At 37.5% G+C, this 24860-nt stretch overlaps 1 protein-coding gene across 1 annotated transcript in view; it reads right to left on the bottom strand.

Moving 5' to 3' along the window:
- The window catches only part of LOC145984100 (ER degradation-enhancing alpha-mannosidase-like protein 1), a 153308-nt gene that overhangs the window by 24843 nt on the left and 103605 nt on the right, over positions 1–24860 (bottom strand). The window contains exons 8-9 of the mRNA XM_083117516.1: positions 24569–24739; positions 10414–10602 (exon numbers count right to left, since the gene is read on the bottom strand). Of these exons, the coding sequence (XP_082973642.1) occupies positions 10414–10602; positions 24569–24739 (360 nt within the window). The remainder of the gene's footprint in view (positions 1–10413; positions 10603–24568; positions 24740–24860) is intronic.

Raw genomic sequence — 24860 nt, 5'->3', positions numbered from 1 at the left:
CCATGGTACCGGTGATTGGATGCCAAAACTTGGGGGGCAGGGAAAGTTTACTTTCTCTTAGTATACAAGGCTTAGCTCCAAGAGGCAATGTTCCGGGTGCAAAAAGTAGAGGGGCAACTGCCCCCTTGTCCACTAATCATTGCCACTGATCTGCAGAATTTTAGAAAAATGTACATGTCGCCTTTGACGTAGTATCAGAATCATTCAACCACCTAAGTATAAGGCAGTGCTAAAAAAAAGAAATTTTCCGGAATGCTAATGACAATAAATTTCTTAGAGGATAAAGTGGGTAAGTCCAATTATGTAGTAAATAATGTATCCCCTATGAAATTGCTTGGAACTCTCATTGACATGAAGATATTTCATTTCTCTGTAGTAGTATAATATTGTCGATAAGATTCCTCTACACTAAATTTCTAATTGGCAGTATTAAGGGGGCAACTGCCCCCCCCCCCCTTTGCCCACGCCTATGGTGGGCTGTACTCTTGAGATTTGTTTTACAAATTTATACAACACATAACTAAGGCCCGGGACTTTATTGTTATAACATATTTTTCATTTGGCATCGAATCGAATACTTATCTACACTTATCTGATGAAAATCAGCCGAAATAGACAAACTTGACAAGGCATATTTTTAACATATTTACCAATTTCGAGTCTTTAAAACGTATTTTTTCAATTTTCTCATAATAAGACATATTTCTGTATAATTTCGTAATTGTCTTGCACATAATCCGTTATTTTATAATTTATTCTTCGTACCTTTAATGCAATGGATAGTTTATATTATCGATGGCAGTATAATTAAATTAAGGACAAAGAAATTATAAGAAGATGCGGTCTTTTCTTACCAACTAATACAGAACAATAATACCTCCACCCCCCCGATTCTTTTATCCCATGGCAGTTGATAGCCATGCGAACATTATTGAGGAAAGAATGTACTCTTGTCATTGTTGTGCATGCACAAGACTCACAGCAAACAAGTGTCAATTGTTCTAGTTTGTTTACCTTTCTCTTGTTTCTCACAACAATCAGTCAAAAGCAAAAATAGCATTCTATACATTACAGCCCCTATTCTATCGGCAATCGAGTACAGGAGTTTCAAGATATCTTGTCTTTGGAGCCAGTGTGTATACTCTGTCCCTGCTTAGAATAATTGCAGTGAACCTCACGATATTTCCTATATTTTCCCACTACATTCTTCGGTTAATTAAAGGAATTCTGTCTTTATTTAATACCCCACCCTAATCCATCTGCCCCGAATAATGAGAAATTTGAAAGTACTGTTGTGCATATATTTAGTTTTACAGGGAATATTTCTGCATTATCTGACATTTTACATTTTTTATGACATATTTCTAATTTTGTGTGACATATTTTTCAATTTTTATGACATAATTACATACATATTTTACAGTTTTATAGGACATAAAGTCCTGGGCCCTACACATAACACATACCGTAAGCTCTTGTTCTCCCTTATTTGCAAGATGACGGTATGACCACGAACAGTGTTAATAATATAGAACACTGACAAGTATCAAATTGAAAATCTAATAGATGATTATGAGCAGTAATTAAGTTGTGGGAATTCTTTAAGGGTATGCTGTAATAATGAAAATCTTTCTTTTGTTAAACGCTGGGCCTTTATTTTAAAAATATAATAACAATACGAGACAAATTGCTGAGTGGTCTTGAGCTTCACAGTTGGCGCCACTGGATAAATCGTACCTGGGCAATTCCGTTGAAGATTTTTCACCTATTTCATGTTCTTATGTACGTGCAACACTCCAGTACAAAATGAATTTTCATACATGTACGTTCAAAGGAAATAAAATAAACTACTCAAAATTCATGGTAATGTAGTAAAAAGTCCTGGAAAATATAAAAACTTCTTTTTCATCTATCCTTTCATATCATATTTATCGGGCAGTTACCTCAAAGACACTGGGGTCACCTATCCAGAGGTAGCCTCTCTCACAGACCCCTTACAAAAGCACAGCACAGGACAATGCTCTTCTTCTTCTCATTTACACATTATTTTCCAATTCCATCTACTGTACAAGAAAGCATGTCAGTAGTGTGCCAAAGCAGGTGATAGCCATACCGCTCATCCCTTTGCCACAGCATTCCTTTAAAATTAGGGCATCAGCCTCCATTATGAAAATCCTTGACATACTACTTTATGGGGTACAGAAAAGGTTTGACAAGCAAACCCGTGAATTGCTTTAAAGAAAATGCAAAAGGGGGGGGGGGGGTGTCGAGATACATGTACATTTGATTCCAAAGTGAAGTTATTTATATTCAGACAGAAACAAGTATATTGCTGGGTGGTTTATGTTTGATTGTTGTAATTGGTATTCTTCTGAGTTGCTGTTTTCCCTTTTTTAGCTTAATAGCGATGATTGGATGGAATTTATGATGAGGCATGTCGGAATTAGTACTAGACTCCTGTGTAATAGGTCGTGAGTTGATTACTGAAAATACTTCTCCACCAGAAGCGGTAAATCTACTATTGGAAAAGTTGACGTGTCTTCATAAAAATAAATTCACACTACTATTTATACACGATTTGCATGTTATGAAATGAGTGAATTATGGACAAATAATGATTGATTATTTAAATCATAGCTTAATCTTATGTACCCGTGGTGGACCAATTGAGAGGGTGTTACACTGCCACGCGGCGAACACGGATTTAATTTCCAAGGTGGGCTATCTCCAAGTCAATGTTTGAGTCCGCTATATGCTCAAATAGGTTATTCGAGATGGGGTTACAGTTTAAAGTGCTATCAGAATCACTGTGTGCCTCTATGGAGAATCGAGACGTATTTGTTCTGCTTGCAAGTTGTTTTCTTGCAATTGTTAACACGGCAGGATGCACGCTGTGTAATTTTAATTGTTTTATAGCTGGTACTTAGTAATACCTTTATTGATTAATTTAATATTATTAATTTTTTATGTTTAAAAGTGGTACTTTTCACAATTAAATTCTTTGAGGTTGCAAAAGTAATCAATCTTATACCATTATCATTACTTAATTCATGAAGACTTTCTTTATCAATCGTGGGTTTAAATGTCTCTTCTTTGCCAATCTGTGCATTACAGTCACCTAATAGAATTTTCATATAATACTGAGAAAATTTATCAAAGACCTGTTCTAACTCTGTATAAAAATCATCTTTAGTATTATCATCTTTATCTTCCGTTGGTGCATGTATGTTTATTAAAATAATTTTACACCACCTACCCTGTAAAACTGCATATGATATCCTATCATTAATAAATTCTACTGTTTTAAGAGCCGAAATAATTCTATTATTTATGAAAAAGCCTGTTCCAAAATTATGATTTTCAGTACCACCATAGAAAAAAGTATAATTTTTAGTTTTACAATTCCCTTCTCCTGGCCACCTAACTTCCTGGACAGCTACTACATCTAATTTATACTTAACTATCTCATTAACTGTACACTGAAATGCCCCAGGCCGGTCAAAGCTCAGAACTTTCCAGGTGCCAAATTTAATATCCTTATTGCTAACGTAGATCTTATCCTTAGTCCAGGGACCTCCTAAAATAGTCCCCACCCGGAGATCCGAACGGGGGACTATTTTACCTCCGGAATATTTTACCTTGGGAACATCCATGGCCTTATATTGCTGTTTCTTGACATGTCTTTTTACAGTGCAGAGTTGTCAGCTCTACGCCTAACCCCCAATATGAATGGAGGAACTACTACACAAGACAAACACAAACACATTAGACAGCACAATTACCACACAAGACGAACACAAACACATTAGATAGCACAACTACTACACAAAAAACAAACAAATTCATTGTATTGATAATTAGATATTTAAATTATTTTCAGCATATAAATAATTATTTGTCATATTTCTCATGATGCATTTTCTCATCCCTCTCCATTCCAGCTGCTCCTTGCTCCAATAAGAATGAATTTACAATTTTTTTCTAATCTTCTCCATTTTTTAATTTCCAACTCATTTTCCCTTGTGTCCTATATTTTATGTTGACATACAAGGGAAGGCATGCCACCCTAGCTCCCCTTCCGGACTAACATGTGAATGCTGGTCATTTGTGTTTGTGATTGAATCATTCACCTTATCAGCATTCATCCTCATCTTCTTGATTAGCCAAAACTAACAGAAAATCGAAGTATAATACACAAAAACAGCGCTAGACCAAGATAAAGAATCACTTGCTTCCCTCGCACCTGGCACCTCAACAGGAAGCAAGAACGAGGTTCCTTGCAGAGCCATTCGTACACAATGAGTGCACAGAGCGCATGCATTGTGGGGCTGACATGTCTTGTTTTACTCTTTAAATTAGAAGTCTGAAACTTTGAGACCCCGAGTTCAAACCCTGGTGAAACCAATATTTTTTTTTATTTTTCAAGGTGAAAAGTTACATGTGACAGGTTTCGAAATTAGTCTCCATTATTTTTGCTCAATTTGCATTTACGAATATGATTAATTCACAGCATAATTGCGAAAGCTGCCAAATTTCAATTAAATAGCAAACATTCAGATGTCATAAAGTAGTGCCAAAGGGAAACCTATATTTTTTCATCTGGAAAATACACAAAAAATAACAAAATTATGACTATTTTTTAACAAAATATTTAATTTTCAAAGTGACATGCTTCTGGTAAACTTTTTTTTTTTTGCCTTTATAATGTCTCACAAATCTCTTGACATGTTACACTTCACTTTTGGAGAGTTTAAGGCACTTGATGTTACAAAATTAGAACCTTCAATACAGATCTAGGCTGATATTTTTTTTATACAATTGTTCCATCATGAGCTTGACTTTTGATTTAAGCCCGTTGATGCAAAGACAGTCTAATCGGGTCTAGACCTACAGTTTGAGGTGAATCCGAACCACTGAATACCTTCACCAGGTATTGAAACCCGGACCACCCGAGTGCAAGGTGACAACTTTACCAGTATGCTATCAGGGAGCCCTTTGCTTCTATACTGTTTGTAGGTACGATTAACCTTTTGTGTCCCAAGTGTCTCGATCAAGATACCCAAATGTAACCCTCACGGTCCCAAGCGTCTCGATCGAGATGCTGTGTCAAGGTCGTAGTTTTTACGTTATACATTTTCTATTTTTGGCTAGAATTTCGATTTTTTTTATATTGTTCCTAACACATGTATTTAACAGAAATGTTTTTTCGCATTTTTTTTGTCTTCATGAAAATGGAGGGGAAAAGGTGGGAAAAGGGACTTCTCTTTTGCGTCTCTTTTCAAGGGAAAATTTTTGCCAACAAAGGAAGGCTGGCTTTGATGTTCTAAAGCAATGCTTTTCACTCCCTCCTGTTAACTGCATTCGAAGGAAGCATGTTTATCAGTATCTGATGTCAAAATGAAAGTTTTCCCTGAGGGTCCAAGGAGGGGGAAGACTGGTTGTTGAATCTGCGTTGTGAGAATGGAATTTCGAAGCACGCTGAAGGAAACCTTTGTTTTTTTTTAGCACAAGTTGCAACGGGTGTTACCCTGAATTGTCTAAAAATAGAATTTCAAGCAGCTGCAAGAATCGGCGCTCATTTTTCACTGCGTTCTAGCTTTTCGTCCGTGAATGTTGTGCGTAGGTGTAGTTTTGTGCCCAAGTGCGAGGACATTTTTTGGGTGGTGACAATTTTTTAAAATAATTTTTAGGGTTTTTCTCCCTTCCCCCTCCATATGTATGCCAAATTTGCATAAATTTTGCATTTTGTGCATTTTGACATTTTTTTTCGGGGGGGGGGGAGGGCTGGGGGAAACATCATTTTTTTTAAGAAAAGTATTTTTAAGGGGATTTCCCCCCTTTCCCCCTCCACATGTACGCCGAATGTGCATAAATTATATATCGTCTGAATCTGTGATTCATTCTGCGCACAACGGTATATCTTTCATATCTCTAGGGCATTTAATTTCTGAGCTATAGTCATTTCAAGGTACCACTGCATTTTGAAGCTTGAATCAGTGGTGTGCCGACCATTCCTTTTGGTGGTACAACTCAAGTTACATTGGTCATATGATAATAATGCAAATATTTTTGTGTTCCTTACATGTCAGCGATCATTTCCATGTGCATGTCTACACTGTCATGTACTTTTTTCTTGGGGGGAGGGTGGGGGAACCAAATTTTTTTTCCGAAATTTTGGAATTTTGAGAGTTAGCCCCCCCCCCGCCACATATACGCCGAATTTGCATAAATTTCATATAGTCTGAATTTCTGGTTCATTCTGCGTACAACGGTATGTTACTCATCTCTCTAGGGCAATTAGTCTCCGATCTACACTCATTTAATTGAAACTCTGCATTTTGCTCAAAATCGGCTTGGGACAGAGAAGCTTACATGTGAAAATGGCCTTGGGACTCAAAAGGTTAAGCTAGGGAAATATAAAATTGATTCTCTAAATAAATTCATGAAACATAAAAAACATAGTTCAATAATGAAAAAGTGAAATAGCCCATGTTGCTGCATACAAAGGAGGCAAGACGGTAGGTATGCAAATTTATATCATGGTTTTAATGGTTTGAATTAAATGCTTACCAAATATGGCAAACTTGATGACTTCAGAAAGGTGCCAAACTCAAAATTGCAGTCACGTTTTGAAATTAGCAATATCTAAGTTGCGACTGCATCATGAAGAAAAAATATTATTTAAGCGTTTCCATCATTGTGTAAAAATTTTAGTTTCCTGATTGGGAAATCCCAAGTCTCTTTCCCTTATACTATTTAAAAAGGAGTTAAGAAATAAAGTTTATCCAATGTGCTTATCTCTGTGCCAGACAACAGCACACACCACCGTTTTGTTTTAAAGTATACACATTTGAGATGAGATCCAACTTTGTAGCAATAAATGCATAATTTGTAACACCGATAGGTTAGTGTAATTCCCTCAATAGAGGTGAAACCTCTAATTACAGTCTTGAGTATGCGTACGAAATTTTCTACTGTGAGCATTTAGCTACTATATATGTGATAAATTCAGCTACATCTCATGAATAAAACTTGCTTTCTTGTCTCATAAAACTAAAAGTAGTAAACAAAATCTCATCAGAAAATATAAACGAAGTAACACTGTAAATCTCACAATTCTATCATATTTAAAATTTAATTATCGATTTCTCAAACAAGAAGGCATTTTAACCTGTTCTTCAAGTAAACGCAAAATGACTATCATTTTGGTCGATTTAAACAAAATTTTGAATATTTGTAGAAAAAAACACCTTCACCCAGACATACAAAAAAAATCTTGATTTTACAACTTTTACCAACATATTTCTCCTCCCATCCCCATCCAGAAATTACCGATATAAAATCGAACGTGTAACCAGTCTGTCAGTGTTTGTGTGTGTGTGGAGTGGGGGGGGGGCTGAAACGAGGGAAGTGCCAAATGAATTACAGAAAACATGAATATTCACTTATCAATGTAACCCAAGGTTTCAAACTTAAATTCTGTGATTTTTCTTTCACATAATAATAATGTTTGATCTTCTGGAGATGTAAAAATGCAACGAAGAAAAAATACGTTCCAAACTCAATATTATGCCACACGCATAGTCCTTTCAATAATTATTTTCTCCTTGCCACACGAACAACAACAATGTATAAAGCTGTGACTGGGTGAAATACTTTTTGTGGCAACCGTTTTGGCAGAAAAAGGAAAAAAAAAAAAAAACTTTGGCCACACTGGGAATCGAACCTAGGATTTCAGCTTACGAAGCTGCCGCTTTACCGACATGGACACAAGCCACGGTGCGAAAAAGCATGCTATTAGAGTGATTTCTCCTGAAGATTGCACTTTTACCTGTCCGGTTCCAAACTTTCAATGTCCCTTTTCTCTAATTACATTAACTTGAAAGTAATACGCATCATGGTATACTGTCTCTATGCTGTGCACACATTGCTCTTAGACTATAAGTTAATGTTGTGTGTGTATATTAATGAAGACTATCGAAGTCGTGCTTTTGTGCAAGGCTAGCATTTCCAGTCCCTAATAATCTTTGTTCTCTAGCTTCTGTCAACCAGACTCTGATATGTGGCGACAAATCTTATAATTCAATGGCACATACAAAATTATATTTTTAAACTAACTATTTGACGAAGAAGAGTGATTTTCCAGCCTGTACTGATTTTGGGAGGTCTATTATCCTACTTTTGTGTTCAAATTACAAGCTAGAAAAGCAGTTTGCATACGTAAGAGAAAGTAACGAAAGTGATCCTGATGTCACGTCATTCGGGCCGTGATAGATATTCTTATTGCCTTGGATTGTTTACTTTCTCCCGTCCGCATCTTGAATGTCAATTTGATTTATTTTTTGTTAGCATCGCATTTCTTCCACTTTTAGTTAATCACAACGAAGAAGATAAATGATGATAAAGAAAAAATTGATGAAGGGACACTCGCAAAGAACACCCACACTCAGGTTGGAATTCGGACCCGGGTCCTCTTGGTGACAGTCGACATTGCTCTTATGTTAAGCTAGGAAAAGAGGTAATGGAACCACTATCCACTCCCCTTTGCTTTCAAATGAATATGAGCTTTTCCCAAGCAAAGGGATTGAGGCAGGTTCTTTTTTTTTTAGGATTAGTTATGGGATACTTTGTATCTCTAATATTTTCCCAATTCTTTTTTCCTGCCATGTTCTTTTAAAATTGGACACTGCATTGCATTAATAATTAAAATGCAAAGCTTTCCTGTAACTGTTTCTTTTCACTCGGCAAGTCAGAAAATTTCCTGCATCTGGTGAAAACTTTAGTGGTAAGCAACACTGCCGAGTGCTGTTTTCCCGAACCTTTACTTCGGCTGTACTGCCACACTTGATTGGCTCTGAAGCTGGTCTTTAACTCAAACGAGTGTGCCACTTTCTGTGAACAGAAGTGTACAAGCACAGTTTTAATGCAATTATAGGACTTTATGGTTCATTTAGGCATTTTTAGGTCCTATAGAATTTCAGTGATGTACAGAAAACACAAAGATCTTTAATTAGCATTGTCTATGGTATGACAAAAAAAAGGACGGAACTAGAAATCCTTTCCCTACTTATCACTATTAACCTAAGTAGAATATTGATGTTAAAAAAATGCAAAATACCAACAAAAAAATAAATGACTAGTAAGTTCTTTAAAAAGCCAGGAATGAAGATGACACAAAAAAGGATATTTGTAAATACATGGTTGCTATAAGTGATTCAACAGATTTCAAAACACTGTATTTTCAAAAGTATTACACATACAATAATTATTTATATGTGAAAAGAACCGTAAACTCACCAAGTTTTCATGCGACACACACCAGATGGCAGCATGAGTGCTGTGTTGTTACAAAAGGGTGACAATGCAGGAAAAGTGTTTTTGTGTGCTGGACTATGGGAGGTGGTCATATGTTACTGCAGTGGTATCAGCACAGTCTGTGTAAACAGAAAAGCACGAGGTGGAAAAGCATATGTCTGATGCAACAGTTGATAGAGTGAGGCATAGTTTCGTGAGCAGCAAACCATTCGGAAGATTTTGTGATGGCAGCTACAATTCAAACCTTACCGTGTGCATGCTCTTGCAACAATTAAAGCTGGAAGATTATGGCCAGTGATTGGAATTTTGTATCATAATGCAGGAAGAGCATTGGAGTATGAAGATTTTGCAACAAATGTGATATTCAGCGACAAAGCAATGTTCCATTTATTGGGAAAGGTTAATAGTCAAAATATGAAGAGGTGGGGGACTGAACTGCCTCATGCAATTGTGTAGCTTGGGAATAACCAAAAGTGAATGTTTACTTTGCAATGTCACAGACATAGTTGCATACACTATTTTTCTTCAGTGAGAAGACTGTGTGGATATGTTTCAGTTGTGGTTGTTTCCACAACTGAATACTAACTCCAGGAACTTCATCCCTCTCCCCCATTGGTTTATCACTACCTAAACAAAGAACTTCTGCATTGTTGGAGTGGTAATGTTGGTGAGGATGACTTAGCTCTGTTCGCATGCTCCCCCTCCCTCAGGTCTCCTGATCTAATGCTATGTGATGAGTGACTTCTTGCTTTGAGGGTATGTTAAGGATCATATTTACATACCCCCCCAAAAAAACAACTCATAGAGTACAGGGAATGCATCAGTGCTACTGTGATGACCATTGACAGGGGAACACTACAAAAGATAAAGATCGAGCTTGACTATCATTTGGATGTGTATCATGTGACATAGAACATTTGTAGTGTGTGAGGAAAACTTGGTGAGTTTCCAGTTCTTTTCATGTGTCAATCATTATTGTATGTGAAATATGTAAAACTCTCTTGAAAATACAGAGTTGTGAAATCTGATAAATTACTTATAGTAGCCCTGCATAAGAATGCTTCACTTTACGAACTGAATTTACATTGTACTACTTACAGATGGTTCAGAAATATTGGAGGTACGAGCATCAAGCACTGAAACTAATGGATCCTTGTCAGAACTGCTACTGTCTTCATTTGTCCATGACTTTTTTCGAAACTGTGCCTTTAAGGGGATAAGATGTCCTTCTGTTGTGAAAACAAACTTGCCAAAATGTTTGTTAACAAAGTTTTCTTTATCAAAAAGCTGAAATTGTAAGAAAACATTCTTTTAGGAACAGAAAGTTAAGCATTCACTCATATTAAAAAAAAGAGTAAAAAGGAAAGTCTTAAGCAGGAAAATCATTAATTCTATGAATGTTAGTGAAAGTGGTTCTACATTAGCATGCAATCTTAATTGTCTATTATTCGTTGTCTACTGCCTTTCAATGTACAACACGACATTTCAAGAGAGAACTTCATCTCTTGTCTTCAGGTGAACAAATTTCTTTTTGACGATGGTGGGGATTGAATCTTGTACAACAGACCTGTTATTTTACCAAAAAATCTGGTGTGCTAACCAACTATTCCATGGTGGCCATGTAATTTTTGCTTCACTTATGCTACTATTTCTAATTTTTGATAAGAGGACATCATATTTGCTTGAATTCCATAATGTGATAACTGGTAAGGTTTTGGCCATTGCTATGAAGCCTGCTGCTTTGATTTTCCTCGGTTTCAATGTAGTTCTTTGTACACTTCTGTTCACAAAAAGTGGCACACTCGTTTGAGTTGAAGTCCAGCTTCGTGGCCGGAAGTACAGCCAAAGTAAGTGTTTGAAAATCAGCAGTGTTGCTTACTATCAATCAATTTAACTATATGCAGGGGATTTTGTGTCTCTCAGACTCAAAGAAAAGGCCTAATGGAAAGATTGCAGCGTAAATATTAATTAACTGGATTTTCCTTGTCTACAATCAAAGTAATGTAAATGTGAAATATTCCTGAAATTCATTTTAAAAAGAAACGCGTCTTTTATGTTTGTGACAAAGTAGTTATCAAAATTCGTTAGAATGCGAGGGCCCCGGGTTCAAATTTGGCCTGACCTTGGGTGTTCTTCATCATCGCGAGTAGCCAAAAATGGAAGAAAAGCAACACTAGACAACGAAAAGGAAAAAAAACGCAACAAGAATAAGCGAGACAGAAATAGTGCTGTTGCAATTCCTGAAAATGAATGCAAAAAAAATCTTTCGGAAATAGTGTTATCTTAGTCCAGAAGAAGGATTTAAGAATAAATAAACTCCTTCCCCATACACTTTGGCAAACAGAATCACAAAGTTGGCACTGAATATGCGATGGGAAAAATAATAGAAATCTTAAAAGAAGAAGAGTTTATGTCACAGCCAGGGGGACCCCCCCCCCTCACATCAGTCATCCAGGCTATTAAAAATAAGTCAATGGTTGTCCTCTCATTTAACTTTAACAGTAAATTGAATGTTTCTAAAATAAAAATTGTCGGGCTTTACTTGTTATACACGTGCACATTGGTTTCATAATGGAGCACAAAAATGGAATTGTGACTTAGAAAATTTTTACCGAATGAATGAATGTCTACGTAGATTCCAGAATAATGACTCTTCATTTTGAAATGAATAGTTTAAAAAAAAAAAAAAATTATGTGCTGTTGGTTAATGAGATTCGTCGTCACATAGCAGAATCCGCTATATTGACGGAAACTAGAGAACGGTTATCATTTAGGGTTGCAAACACTAACCTTCTACAAAAGCACAATTTCCCAAAGTCTTCATTAATTTTCATGCACAAGCTTCACTTGTATTTTGTTAGCAATGTGTCCAGCATATGAACCCTATCTGATGAAGCATATTGCTTTCAAATTAATGTAATTAGCGAGAAGCAACATCAAAATTTCGAGCTGGACAGGAAAAGATGCAATCTTATGGATAAATTACTCAAATAGCTTGGTTTCTTCACCGTGGCTTGTGGCCATGTCGTTTGTTAAAGACCAGCTTTGTAAGCTCAAATCCTAGGTTCAAATCCCCGTGTCTCCAAAATATTTTTTCTTACCAAATGGGTAAATGGGTGCTGCATAATGTATTTTATTCTCGTCACACCAATTACATCCTGAAACTTTGTTATTGTTTGCATGCCAATAAGAAAATATGTATTGAAGCTACTACTCATTCAGAGAACGTAAATGTTACTTGAGACTACTTGAAATTGAGATTTTTTAGTTGCTGCTAAGCCTCGATATTTACAAGTGCTAAAATTGAAAATTATTGTGTGATAAAACACACTGTTAATATTCTGAAAAAAACAACAACAAAAAAACACTGAAATTAAGTGAGTAAGTTGCAAGGAACATCAGCAGATGTATTGTAAGATGTTCCGTCATTCACTTGTCACTCTCCTAGTTTTATACATAGATAGATATTTACAAGTGACCAACTCGATGTATGCTCGCACTTTAAGAGTAATTTTCAGATGGGAAAGAAAGAAAGCCTGGTCCAAATTGTAAAGTCAAGACGTGCACAGATTGTAGATGTTATTATCAGAAATAAACTAAACATTGCTATGTGGACCAAGATGGAATATAGTCCTGTGTATACAATGAGATCATTCCATGCAACCCCAATTTCCCTCATCTATATTTAATGTCCCAAACCTTTCACTTTTGTAGACAGTTTGTTAATTTTGTTGTACAAGATGGGAAAGAGTTATACTCCTGCTTTCAAATTGCAAGATCTATGGTACACATGGGAAATGCAGGGTGTCTGGGCTAGAAGTGTACAAAAATACACACACATATTTTAGCATCTGCCATCCTTCACAGTTTCCTACCTCTGGCTGGGTCGGCATAGAAGTCAATCCTCTTCATTCTTTTCTGGTCTTCCACCACTCCTCTCTTTCCATGGTGTTCCAATCTTGTCCTCTTCTCCTAACACTCTCCACCATCGACTATTTCCATCGATTTCTCTTTCTCCCCCTTGGCCTTATCCCCACTCCTTGTGCATTGTAAGTTCCTACAGGTAGTCTTTCTGCTTCTGCATCCATCCTCTTCATGTGTCCAACCCATGTAATCTGTGCGTGATCTATCCTGTCCTGAAGCTTCAGAAAACCCACTGTCTGTTGGATCTCCTCATTCCTTACTATATCCCTTCTAGTCCTCCCCAATATACACCTTAAGAATTTCATCTCCACTGTTTGCATCTTTCTTTTGTGTCTCTGCAATTGTCCAAGTCTCTGCTTCATACATAATTATTGGCACATTGTATGTGTTACATATTACATTCTTGCATTTCATAGGTACATCCCTGTTCCATATTAATCTTCGAATGATTTGATATAGTCCACCACCTATTTGTCCTCTTCTGTTTACCTCCTCATCTATTCTTCCACTTCTCTCAATTATGCTTCCTAGATATTTGAAACTTTTCCATTACCCTCAACTCTTCCTTGTCCATCTATATTCTTGGTTCATTTCTGGCTCTGTTTCTTGTTGTTATTATCACCTCACTCTTTTCTGCACTGAATTTCATTCCTGCTCTTCTGATTTCCTCATTCCAACTATCAAGCTGTCTCTGTACTACTTCTTCCTTGTTTCCCCATATTACAAAGTCATCAGCAAACAACAGGGCCTTCATCTCTTCCTCTCCTATCTTCTTCCCCACATCTTCATTAATTGCATCCATTGTAATTATTGAAGAGCAGTGGGGAAAGAGCACTTCCCTGTTTGAGTCAATTACTTATACTGAACCACACTGTTCTTCTCACTGGTGCCTTCACACAGCTCTGGTTGGCCCTTGCATGTGCTCTGCACTCTACACACTCTCTCTTCCTCGGCTCCTTTCTCTCTTAAGAGCCTTCCAAATCTTTGTTCTGTCCATGCTATCATAGCATCTGTAAAGTTTATTAACTTGCTTGTCCTGGTTTTGTACAAAGTAACTCAGAAAGGTTTTATGTACACTGGTAACCTCAATGTGGGTACCATTTGTAGCTCGACAGACATCCAAATGATACTCAAGCTCGTGCTAAGTGTTGACCAGCATTTGAGGCATTATTAGCACAAAGAAATGCTGTCTCAAATCACCCAAATCGTGAACTTTCCTCTTGTACACATTTTTATTTATTTATTTATTTATTTACTTAACTTTGAGATACAGTACTGAAATACCATTTTATACTGAAATTGTAGCAACAAGAAAACAAAAACAACAAAACAAGAAAATACAAGATGGCAGAGAAATAAATGTTACATGTACATTCTTAGTGATTGTCAGAAACTACATTCCGACAAGAATATATAAAAATTTACAGGCATGTTATTACATACAGTAAGTGAGAGAGATTATAGTAAAGAGACCACTGTAGAAGGGAGACCCTTCTAGCGGGAATGTGAAAGAGATTTATGTCACAGGTTGGTCATGTGGGTTCTTGTAGATGAAATTGGTTGACTAGGAATTCAGTTTTAATTTTGCCGTTCATGATTTTATGCAAACATTTCATGTCTGCTAGTTCGTAATGAGTGTGTGGTGACTGGATATTCAAAATAGACATATTATCTGTTTTATGGAGGTATCGGAGAGAAGATACTCTATGGCAAGCAATGGCGAGTAAAAAAACTGAGGACATCTTTAATGAAGTCCCATGTAAGAAAGTGTAATGGTGTCAAATCTAGGTATCTCAGTGGCAGGCAGTTTCTGCACATGCATGACTCAACAAGACGATTGATCATACAAGTGGACTACTGAAATCTGGGATCGGTGATCTATCGACTAAGCTTTACCATGAGAAAATATAAATACGTAGTAGTTTCTACATTATGAGTAGTTATTTTTATATACCTCTAGCCCTGACACCCTGTATATAAGGGGGAGGGGGACCCCCATAGTAAGCGCCTGCCTCCACCTGCATACATTTGAGGATATGCGCTTAGTGTCCTGGTACCTTTAAATAAACCAGGACGACAGTTTCTCTGAATTTAAACGCCCCACCTTTTTTACTCTCTCTTCTTTATTCAATTATTTGTTACATACATAGTATACCACAAAAATAAATGGAAAAAAATACAATATATACATTGTTGTTATAAGTATATTGTTTAGTGAGTAATTTACCCATTCTGGGGACCAGAATGTTATTAAATGGTGCATAATTAGTTAATTTAATACATAATGTACAATTATTGAATAGTTATTGATTCAGTTGGTGTTTTAAGTCCACTTTATGCACAGTAAGGCTAATCGGGACTGCACTTACAGTTTACAGTGGGATCCGAACCACTATGTGCCTCCACCAGGTATTGATCCTGAGACCCCTTGATTACAAGGCGACGACCCTACCACTGCGACAAAGGGGAGGCCTTAGTGAGTAGTGAGTATGTAATTTAACGATGTTCATAATTTCCTTATCATTCATTATCTTTCGGTTTGTAGTTAAGGTTATCATATTTCAAAGTTGTTACTGGATAAAAATTAATACACATTGGCCTTTGTTATAGCTATTCTGGATGTCCAGAACAGTTTATTTTGTTTATTGGGGTGATTTGCATTAATGTTGCAATAAAATAATATAATATAAAAGATTGTAAATTGAAGCCCTGGTATATGTGTATTTGCACCAATACTCCACTGTCCTGTGCCCTATTCTGTAATGCCAGAGCAGGACACATTTGTCCGGCCACAATCAGCTCAACATTCCTATTAATTTATTGTTTTTTCGTACAAGGGGGGATGTGTAAAAAGTGTGCACTCTGTTGCACCTATGTTAATACTTGCTACATCTAGGGCCATTTTTACTTTTGTTTTCGGCTACATATATTACGTTCTCTTGTGCATTACCAGTTGCCCCTGTCATGTAGAGAACTGCAAACCTGGCATGCGCAAGATAAGGATGCTGTGTTGGCATTCCTTATTGAGAGCAATGATTGTGACCATCCAAGGTGCAACGTCCGCGCATGGAGTGAAACCGCAAGAGTTGTCACAGCTCTGAGGATTCTGAGAAGTTTGAAGTAGTTATGCACATATACATTATTAAAGCTCTGTTATAAAATTACAATTACATTTTTGTTTTGCTATTCTATTACTGAGAATATAGTATATAAAATCATGTCTAAATTTAATAATGAAGGTTAACACTTAGTTATGCATTTGTTAAATCTAAAAAGAACACCTACTACATAATAATAAAAACTGTATTATTAATAAAAAGGTTAAATTTATAAATAGACAACCATAATATTATTATCATCAAAAGACTATGGTTTACTTATCTAGTATTTTATGTTACCATCACATGTTGATATAATAATTATTTGATAAGATATACATATATACAAGTGAGATAAAATGAGTGTACTTAGATTATAAAAAGTACAGAAATTAAAACTTAATTATTAACATAAAAAGTAGAATTTATTATTAAAGTTTGGATCTCCTGGGAGACCGCTGGTATCCAGTGTTACTGGTGTTACTAAGTTCTTGCTTCCAAATTTGTAATAATTATGAATCCACGGGCTTCACTCCTAAGGGATAAAATATGCATTTCATATTGCTGTGTGGCTTTTACGCACACAGCTGCAAAAAGGGAAATATTTATGTAAAAGTGTATTTCGGTGTACATGCTCTGCCTAGGCTGCTTTTTGCTCGGTAGTCCGGGAAGCAAAGCGTTGGGTTTTCTCAATGGCTTCCCCATTTGAAAGGTAACAATAGGACCTTGCCTTGGTGGTTGGGGGGCAGGTCGTTTGTCGGAGGTATAAATACCAGTTCCGAATTGTTACGGTCTCTCATATCTCAGAATCCCAGGCTCGCAGAGACTTCGATACAAGGTCCGATGGAGTGAAGCCATTTTTAATATATATAGAAATACACACAGAGTGTGCACCATAGTTTAGGGACCTCTGCATGATAAACTGCAGGGGCAGGTTAGCACTATGGTGAATACCGCGCTCGTAGAGTAAAGTCTTGATAAGTGCAATTCTCTGTGTTATGGGGCAAAAGGCAACAGGGAGCAGTTGATAATGAATTTGTTATGGAAAGATGTACATACGGCGAAGGGTAGAAGTGTAAATAAATGTTGTACATAAAGAGATAACTACGCGAGACGTTATTCTACACAACAGAATGGGGGCCTGTCAAAATGTACCAGAAGCCTGTTGCCTTATACAGTATTGAATTTGTTGAAATCAAGGTTGCAATCCATACTTTCTTGACCACAGACTGCATGCACTCTATGACATTGCATTCTCAGGCATGTTCAAAATGCAATATGGCTCCGGTGCCAGGAAACATAGATGCGGCATTGCTCCGCACGGCATTGGGGTGGCCAGATGATAGAGAACTGATCACAGATAATGTAAATGATTGATTGCATTGGCATTAAGTATCGAGCGACAACGCAGGCAGGTGAGAGTAGCCGGGCTCATCAGCTGGTCGAGGTTTGCAGGGAAGAAGACATGGGAGAGCGTCTTTTCAGGGAATACAAGTTACCCCTCCCTAAGTTTGGCACACAACCATTACAGGAAACGGCGTTGGAATTTTATGAGAAATTAAAGTTCTATCAGGAAACGTGTCGCATATTGGATCAAATAATACTAAATAATTTAATGTTCATAGTGTTATCGAGGCCTCCCCGATGGCGCAGTGGTTGCGTTGTTGCCTTGTAATCAAGGGGTCCCGGGTTCGATACCCGGTGGAGGCACAAGTGGTTCGGATCCCACTTTAAACTGTAGGTCCAGTCCCGATTAGCCTTACTGTGCATAAAGTGGACTTAAAACACCAAATCAATCAATCAATCATAGTGTTATCAGGGGATCCGTTGGAATGGTACAAATATCGGTGAAATGTACTTTGCGATATAAAGGCATTCAGATAAGAATTTTTGAGTGAATTTTTTTCATGCGGAAGTACTGCATGAAAAAATTTGTAAGGCAAAGCAAGGCGATAACGAAGTTTTTTGGGATTTCATTAGAAGAATGCAGAACTTGTTTGAAGTGGAAGAGGTTACTCGAACGGAAGCTCAGAGGGTGCAAATGATCACAAGGAAAGTGCACCCTTTGTTTCACCAGTATCTGTAGAGACAGGAATTCCGAACAGTCGCTGATTTGTACAAAGAGGGATGCCGAATCCAGAGTTTTCAGATGGTTTCCTTCGAACATCTGGTGACACAAGATAGCCAGGAAGAATCAGTTATGTCTCCCCCTCCTTACAGGTGGAAACAAGCAAATGCGGTTGTTAAGAATCACAAAAGGGGGTCGGAATTTTCTGAGGCACCAAACCAAAGTCGCTGGTGGATCCAGTGCTTAGTTTTCTTTGCAAAAATAGCTCTCAGCAAAAGGGACTAGGGCCCGAGAAGGCTAATGACCTCGACAAGGCAGATCCCGGCAGAAAGGCACACCTGCACCAGGGGTACGGCTTCAGGTCAAGAATGGAGTCGCAAGAGGGATGTGCTTTGTTTAGTTTGCCGGGGTAATCACTATAAGAGAAACTGGACAAAACTTAAAGAAAGGAATTTTACCGCCATTGTGGCTGACCAGGAGGTTGCATCAAGGAGCAGACATTCATCGGAAGCACGTTCGCCGCGACCGGCAAGGAACAAGAATGGAATTTGCTGCTGGGGTTGTCAATCACAGTATCATGTCTTCCGATTCTGCCATGAAAAGTTGAAAGGAAGTGAAAGTTCCCCATGCACGCAATTGAAAAAAGATGAATCTGAATCAGGGTTGCCAGGCAACACGGCACGCAAAAATAAGTCTCGTCGAAAAATGGGAAACACCATTCCAAAATATGCGAAAGAGCCTCTGGCAAGATAAAAGGCCAGGAATTTCTAGCTTTTGTCGATGGGGGAGCCAGTTGTTCCTTACTAGATATAAACACGGCGAAGTTGCTAAAAGAAAAGGGGGCTAAGCTTTATCATGATGGCACTAAATTAAGTTTAGCGGCAGGCACAACCCACACTGTTGGCTGGATGGTCTTACTTGTTGAATTAAAGGGAAGCATTATTAAACAGACATTCCTTGTGTTGAAAGATGCTATAAAATCAGTTTTATTGAGAAGGGATTTTATATCAAAAGCCAGAATGAGTTTGCATATCTGCGTCCATGTGTGGAGTTTCTATGGAGAAAAGGATGAAATGCTTTACTTTGATGCTCCGAGAAAAGCAGAGAAAATGCCGGCGGCTATTGTTGCAACTGAACAGCTAAAAAGGCCGGCCAGGGAATATGTCCATGTTTCTGTATTGGGTTGTTCGAATAAAGAAAGGTAACGAGAATCACGGGGGCTTCGAGCCGAGGCTTTGTTACAAACATGAAGGGGAGAGTATCCACTGAAAATTAACCGAGGCTAACTGCAACGGCCATGCGTCGGGAGAAGGGGGTACCCGGTTCAAAAGAGGTGCCTAATAATGACGGTTCTGTCAAGATGCGGGTCCGCTTACAAGGGAAGGAAAGCAAGACATCCGTGAGGAACAAGAAACACACTGCAATTTACATGCAAAACCACCGTGATTGGCCGAACAATTTGCCTAGTCTTGAGTATGGTATCAACAGTAGAGTCACGAGCAAAACTGGATATTTGCCATTCCATCTTCACTACGGCCGCCAGTTAGGCAACCAGTTTGACATGTTGCAACCCAAAGTGGCATAGGATGATCTGAATGGATTGGAGGAAGCAAAGGTCGCACACGTAACAAGGCTGCAGGAGAAATGGGAATTAGCGTGACGTGCAGCGGATGTTAGGAATCAACATTCAGCCCAAAATGCGCAGCCAGAGCTAGAAATGGAGATTAGGAAGCCTGCGTGGAAAAATCTACATTGTAACATCAGAAATCGGAATTACGAGAATGATTTCGGATACAGGATTTCTGGCATGGTCCTAGTGAGGAAACCATTGGAGTACGTAACAGAACAACACCAGCAGGGTAACCATGGAGGACCAGGATGTGCGGGAGAGTGGGATCTTGGCAGAGAAGGACTTCCCGGGTTCAGAGGAGCTACATGACGTCTCGCATGTGCCAGGAAGACCAGTGAACTGTTTTCAGGTGACTTTATTTGTGAGTGAAAGACACACTTTTTTTTTCTCAGGGGACCTTATTTTGAGTGTGAAAGACACTGTAAGAGTGAATATGAACTGTGGTTAGTGAAGTGTATTATTGTTTATTTTTGTGTTTGTAGTGTATATCCTTCCTTCAGAAGGGGGGATGATGCAGTGTGTTTGTGTTTTATGCATGTGTAATGTGTAGTGTGGTTTACTGGAAAATTTCACACACTGCTGGGACTGATGGAAAGTGTGGTTAAGAACTCTCATGGACATTGGAAGATTCTGGTAAGAATTATTGTTTCTGTTCTTTTTTATCTTATTTTTAGGAAAAAAGGGGGAGGTATCCTGTGTGGCTTTTATGTACAAAGCTGCAAAAAGGGAAATATTTATGTAAAAGTGTATTTCGGTGTACATGTTCTGCCTAGGTTGCTTTTTGCTTGGTAGTCCGGGAAGCCAATGGTTGGGTTTTCTCAACAGCTGAAAGGTAACAACAGAACCTTGCCTTGGTGGTTGGGGGGCAGGTTGTTTGTCGGAGGTATAAATACCAGTTCCGACTTGTTACGGTCTCTCATATCTCAGAATCCCATCCTTGCAGAGACTTCAATACAAGGCCCGATGGAGTGAGGCCATTTTTATGGATATATAGAAATATACACAGAGTGAGTGCCATAGTTTAGGGACCTCTGCATGATAAACTGCCAGGGTGGGTTACCGCTATGGTAAATAGTGCGCTTGTAGCTCTAATAAGTTGTACTGCACTTAATAGGAGGATGGCGTAGGGACCTCTGCATGATAAACTGCGGGGGCAGGTTAGTGCTATAGTAAATAGTGTGCTCATAGATGATAAGTGCAATTCTCTGTGTTATGGGGCAATAGGCAACAGGGAGCAGTTGATAATGGATTTGTTATGGAAAGATGTATATACAGCGAAGGGTAGAAGTGTAAATAAATGTTGTACATAAAGAGATAACTACACGAGACGTCATTTCGTGTCAACAATATGTACGCATACACATTCTGTATGAGGGTTGCACATATTGTATTATTATTTTGTGTATTAAATTATTTAGTTTATTCAGTCCCTCCCAGGAAAGTTAAGTTTACAACATGTATTTTGAAGTGTATTATAATTATTTATTTACTTATTTTTAGTTTATTATTAATTTTAAACATCATCTTTGACTGATCCCCTGTAGATAATCCTTATGCCATTCTCTGGGTAGGCAGGTTGGGAATGTCCTTCTTGCTGCTTCCATTCTCCCAGTGGAGGCAATAAAGAATTGGCATCTCGATGACCCTTCTGGTTTCTCCTCCTCCTCTTCTGCTTTCAGAGTAGTGGAAATGGTTCCCTGATCTGGTCCCTTACTCTTTCGCTTCTTCTTGGCTCTTGCGTAGGTGGGGGCAAGGGTAATGGACATTGAGGGTTTTCTCGTTTGAAGTGTTGTAACTCTGTTTCAAAGACCATATCTGCCAGGTTATTTAATTTCTGGGTATGTTTGCTGTGTAATAATTTAAAACTATTAGTATGAGGAAGCTCCCGCCTTGCTAGAATGATGTTTTCTTCCAATGCCGAACAGAAAAATACCTTGTGTTCAGGTGTGTCCCTCTCGGTTAGGAGAGTCACACAGGTCATTGTTTCTACTTCCCATTCTCAGGAGGTGAGTACCATATGGTCCATGTCCTGTGACGAGGTGGATCATTTCCTTTGTGTATACCTTATTCTTATGTAGTCTGGCCTTCTGTGTGCACGGGACAAACTGATGGAGAGTCTGCAGGAAAATGGCAACTGGACTGCAGCTCGAAAATTTGGCAGTAGTGAGACAAGTGTAACAGAATGGCGGAAGCAAGAAGAGAATCTAAGGCAGCTCTGTCCAAGAAGTGTGCTTTATAGGGGTAGCATTGCAAATATTAAGTGAAGCAGCAGCTATATAATTAGGTTATGTGATTGCAGTGCTCAGGAAGTTAGTTTCCATTATCTCTCACTCAACAAATACCAATGATATGGGAGGTGTGAACTCAATACCCACAGAATGGCATGGTTTTGTTCGGTGATGCAAAACGTTTTGATAGAAGATGAAAAACATGAGAAACAGCCATTTCACTTTTATAGTTGTCTTTGTTTTTGATTATTAATGCTAAAGAAATCCAAAATGGCTGCTTAACATAACATACATGCACAAAATTATAAAAAAGAATGCAGAAACACTTGATAGTAAATGTTTTACACAGTGGAAAGTAATTTTTAACGGAGTTGTTCATGATAATTTTCTTGAAAAATCCATGGGCATAATTTGCATTTAAGCATGTTGATATATATGACCACAAGTTGCTATACCTGTTTGTGACAAGTTTCTAACAGAAACAATTTTTGAAGAAATTACATTCCGTTATTTCTTATGCAAAAAATACTGCATTCAATTTTTGATTGCTTCCAGAATGATGCAACTTTGCTTGGTGATGCAAAATGTTCTGGCAGAAGGCAAAAAACAACCACAAAAGCAATTTTCAATGAAGCTTATGATATTTTCCTGCGAATGTTGAAAAACTCATCGGAGAAATTTGTATTTACGCCTGTCGATATATACATGTTATACACAGTGCACAGGAGTCACTAACATCTGTTCATGAGTTTTTAAACCAGACATGACTTTTAAGGAAGCTATTTTAGACTATTTCTGGTGCAAAAATAGCAGAGGAGTCGACTCCTGTGTGTGGAGGTATGAACTCTATAGTTACCAGAAAGCAAGAAAACACCGTGGAAGCAATTTTCAATGAAGTTTACAATATATGTTCCTGTTGCCACTTTCCTGGGTAACATAAAATGTTCTGATAGAAGAAAGTTTCAGTATTGGTTTAAATATCGGATTTTTACTGATGCTGATACCAATTCAGATATGTCAATTTCCGCCAAAATATTAATTTGTTGGAAATAGGCTTCATCACATCCCTACTCATCAGCATCCACATGTTATGTTGTATATGCATTATGCAATTTTGCTAAGTTGTATGGGGTATTCTGGTTTGGTTTTTGATAGTATGCTTCTTAGTGTCTTCTTACTGCTGAATGATGTCCTAAGTTGAAAATTTGATCTAATTCTGCTTATCTTTTCTGATAATCCATGGAGGTATGGTATGCATACTGTGCCTTTTGAGTAAGCTTTTGTACCTCGTTGTTTGTCTGCTTGGCTGTGGATTGCTCTCTTAGACAAAAAAACGGACTCAAAAGACAAAGTATGCATAACATACCTCCTTGGATTAGTGGAAAAGATAAGCAGAATTGGTTCAAAATTCCAACTTAGAACATAATTCAGCAGTAAGAAGATACTAAGAAGCATTTCATAATTCCTTGCCAGAGAAACAAAACAAATCAATTTTCAGTTTATAATTAGAAATTAAACAATTCTCATTCTACTTTTCCCAGTTTATCATTCATGAATCCCAGAAAGAGAAGCATTCCAGTTTCAATGGTCATCTAAGGACAATTACAAATGAGCAAACAACAAGATATATTTCAATTGTATTTTGAATGTAGTTCACTTTTAAATTATATCATCACATAGTCTGCTTCTGATAAACCACAGATGTGTTCTTTGAAGGAACCAGGACCTCCTCAATAGAGTAATGGTAATTATGTACCTTGTAATCAAAGGTCCTGGGTTCGATCCCCAGCAGAAGCACATTACATAGTGGTTTTGATCCCATTTTGAACTGTAGGCTCAGTCTCAATTATGTTATCTGAGAATAAAGTGAGGCAAAAAAGAAACAGGTACACAAAGTAAATTCTACCAATTTCCAGCTTTACACTATTTTTTGTGAAGATTGGTATTTTTTTTATTATTGATACCTAAAATTACTACTAAACTAAGTGCAAATTGTACATAACTATCCAAATGTAACTATATATATATATTTGCTGAAAAGTAGGATGAATATGCTCTTGTTTTTATTTCAGTTATTTTCATGTCACTTTGCTACCTCTTTAGATTAATGAGAATTATGAATAATGAATTGATGAAATGGATAACAAAAAAAGGGGGAAGTTAACAGGGAACATGCATGCCTCAACCAAGACCTCTGGCTTGCTTTGGATTGTTATATCCTCATTGCTTCACAGTGGATGACAACTGGACAAAATACTATTAGATGGTGCAATTTCAAGCATGATGATAATCAAAGTGAACTTACCAAATAGAGATACTTGCAAGTTTCACTTAGGAAGAAGCTCTCCATTCTATCCTCTAAAGTCTTATCTAGAACACTATGAACTGTAGCATATCCACACTGGGTTTTGGTATAGTTGTTTAAACTCTGTAGTATCTCTTTACCCACATGAAGATAAAACGGGTTCTTTGTAGCCTACAAAATATAAAATCACACTTTTTTGTCAAATCTATTAATTGTCATGGAATGCAAATGATCTTAATATAATAAATTTAACACTTTCTGAATGAGCATGAAAATACTGTTTTTCCCAGGA

This window comes from Lepisma saccharinum, chromosome 2 (assembly GCF_977018435.1).
Source record: "Lepisma saccharinum chromosome 2, izLepSacc3.1, whole genome shotgun sequence".
NCBI lineage: Eukaryota > Metazoa > Arthropoda > Insecta > Zygentoma > Lepismatidae > Lepisma > Lepisma saccharinum.
Note: the sequence above shows the minus strand (reverse complement) of the source record. Positions and strands in the feature narration are given on the sequence as shown.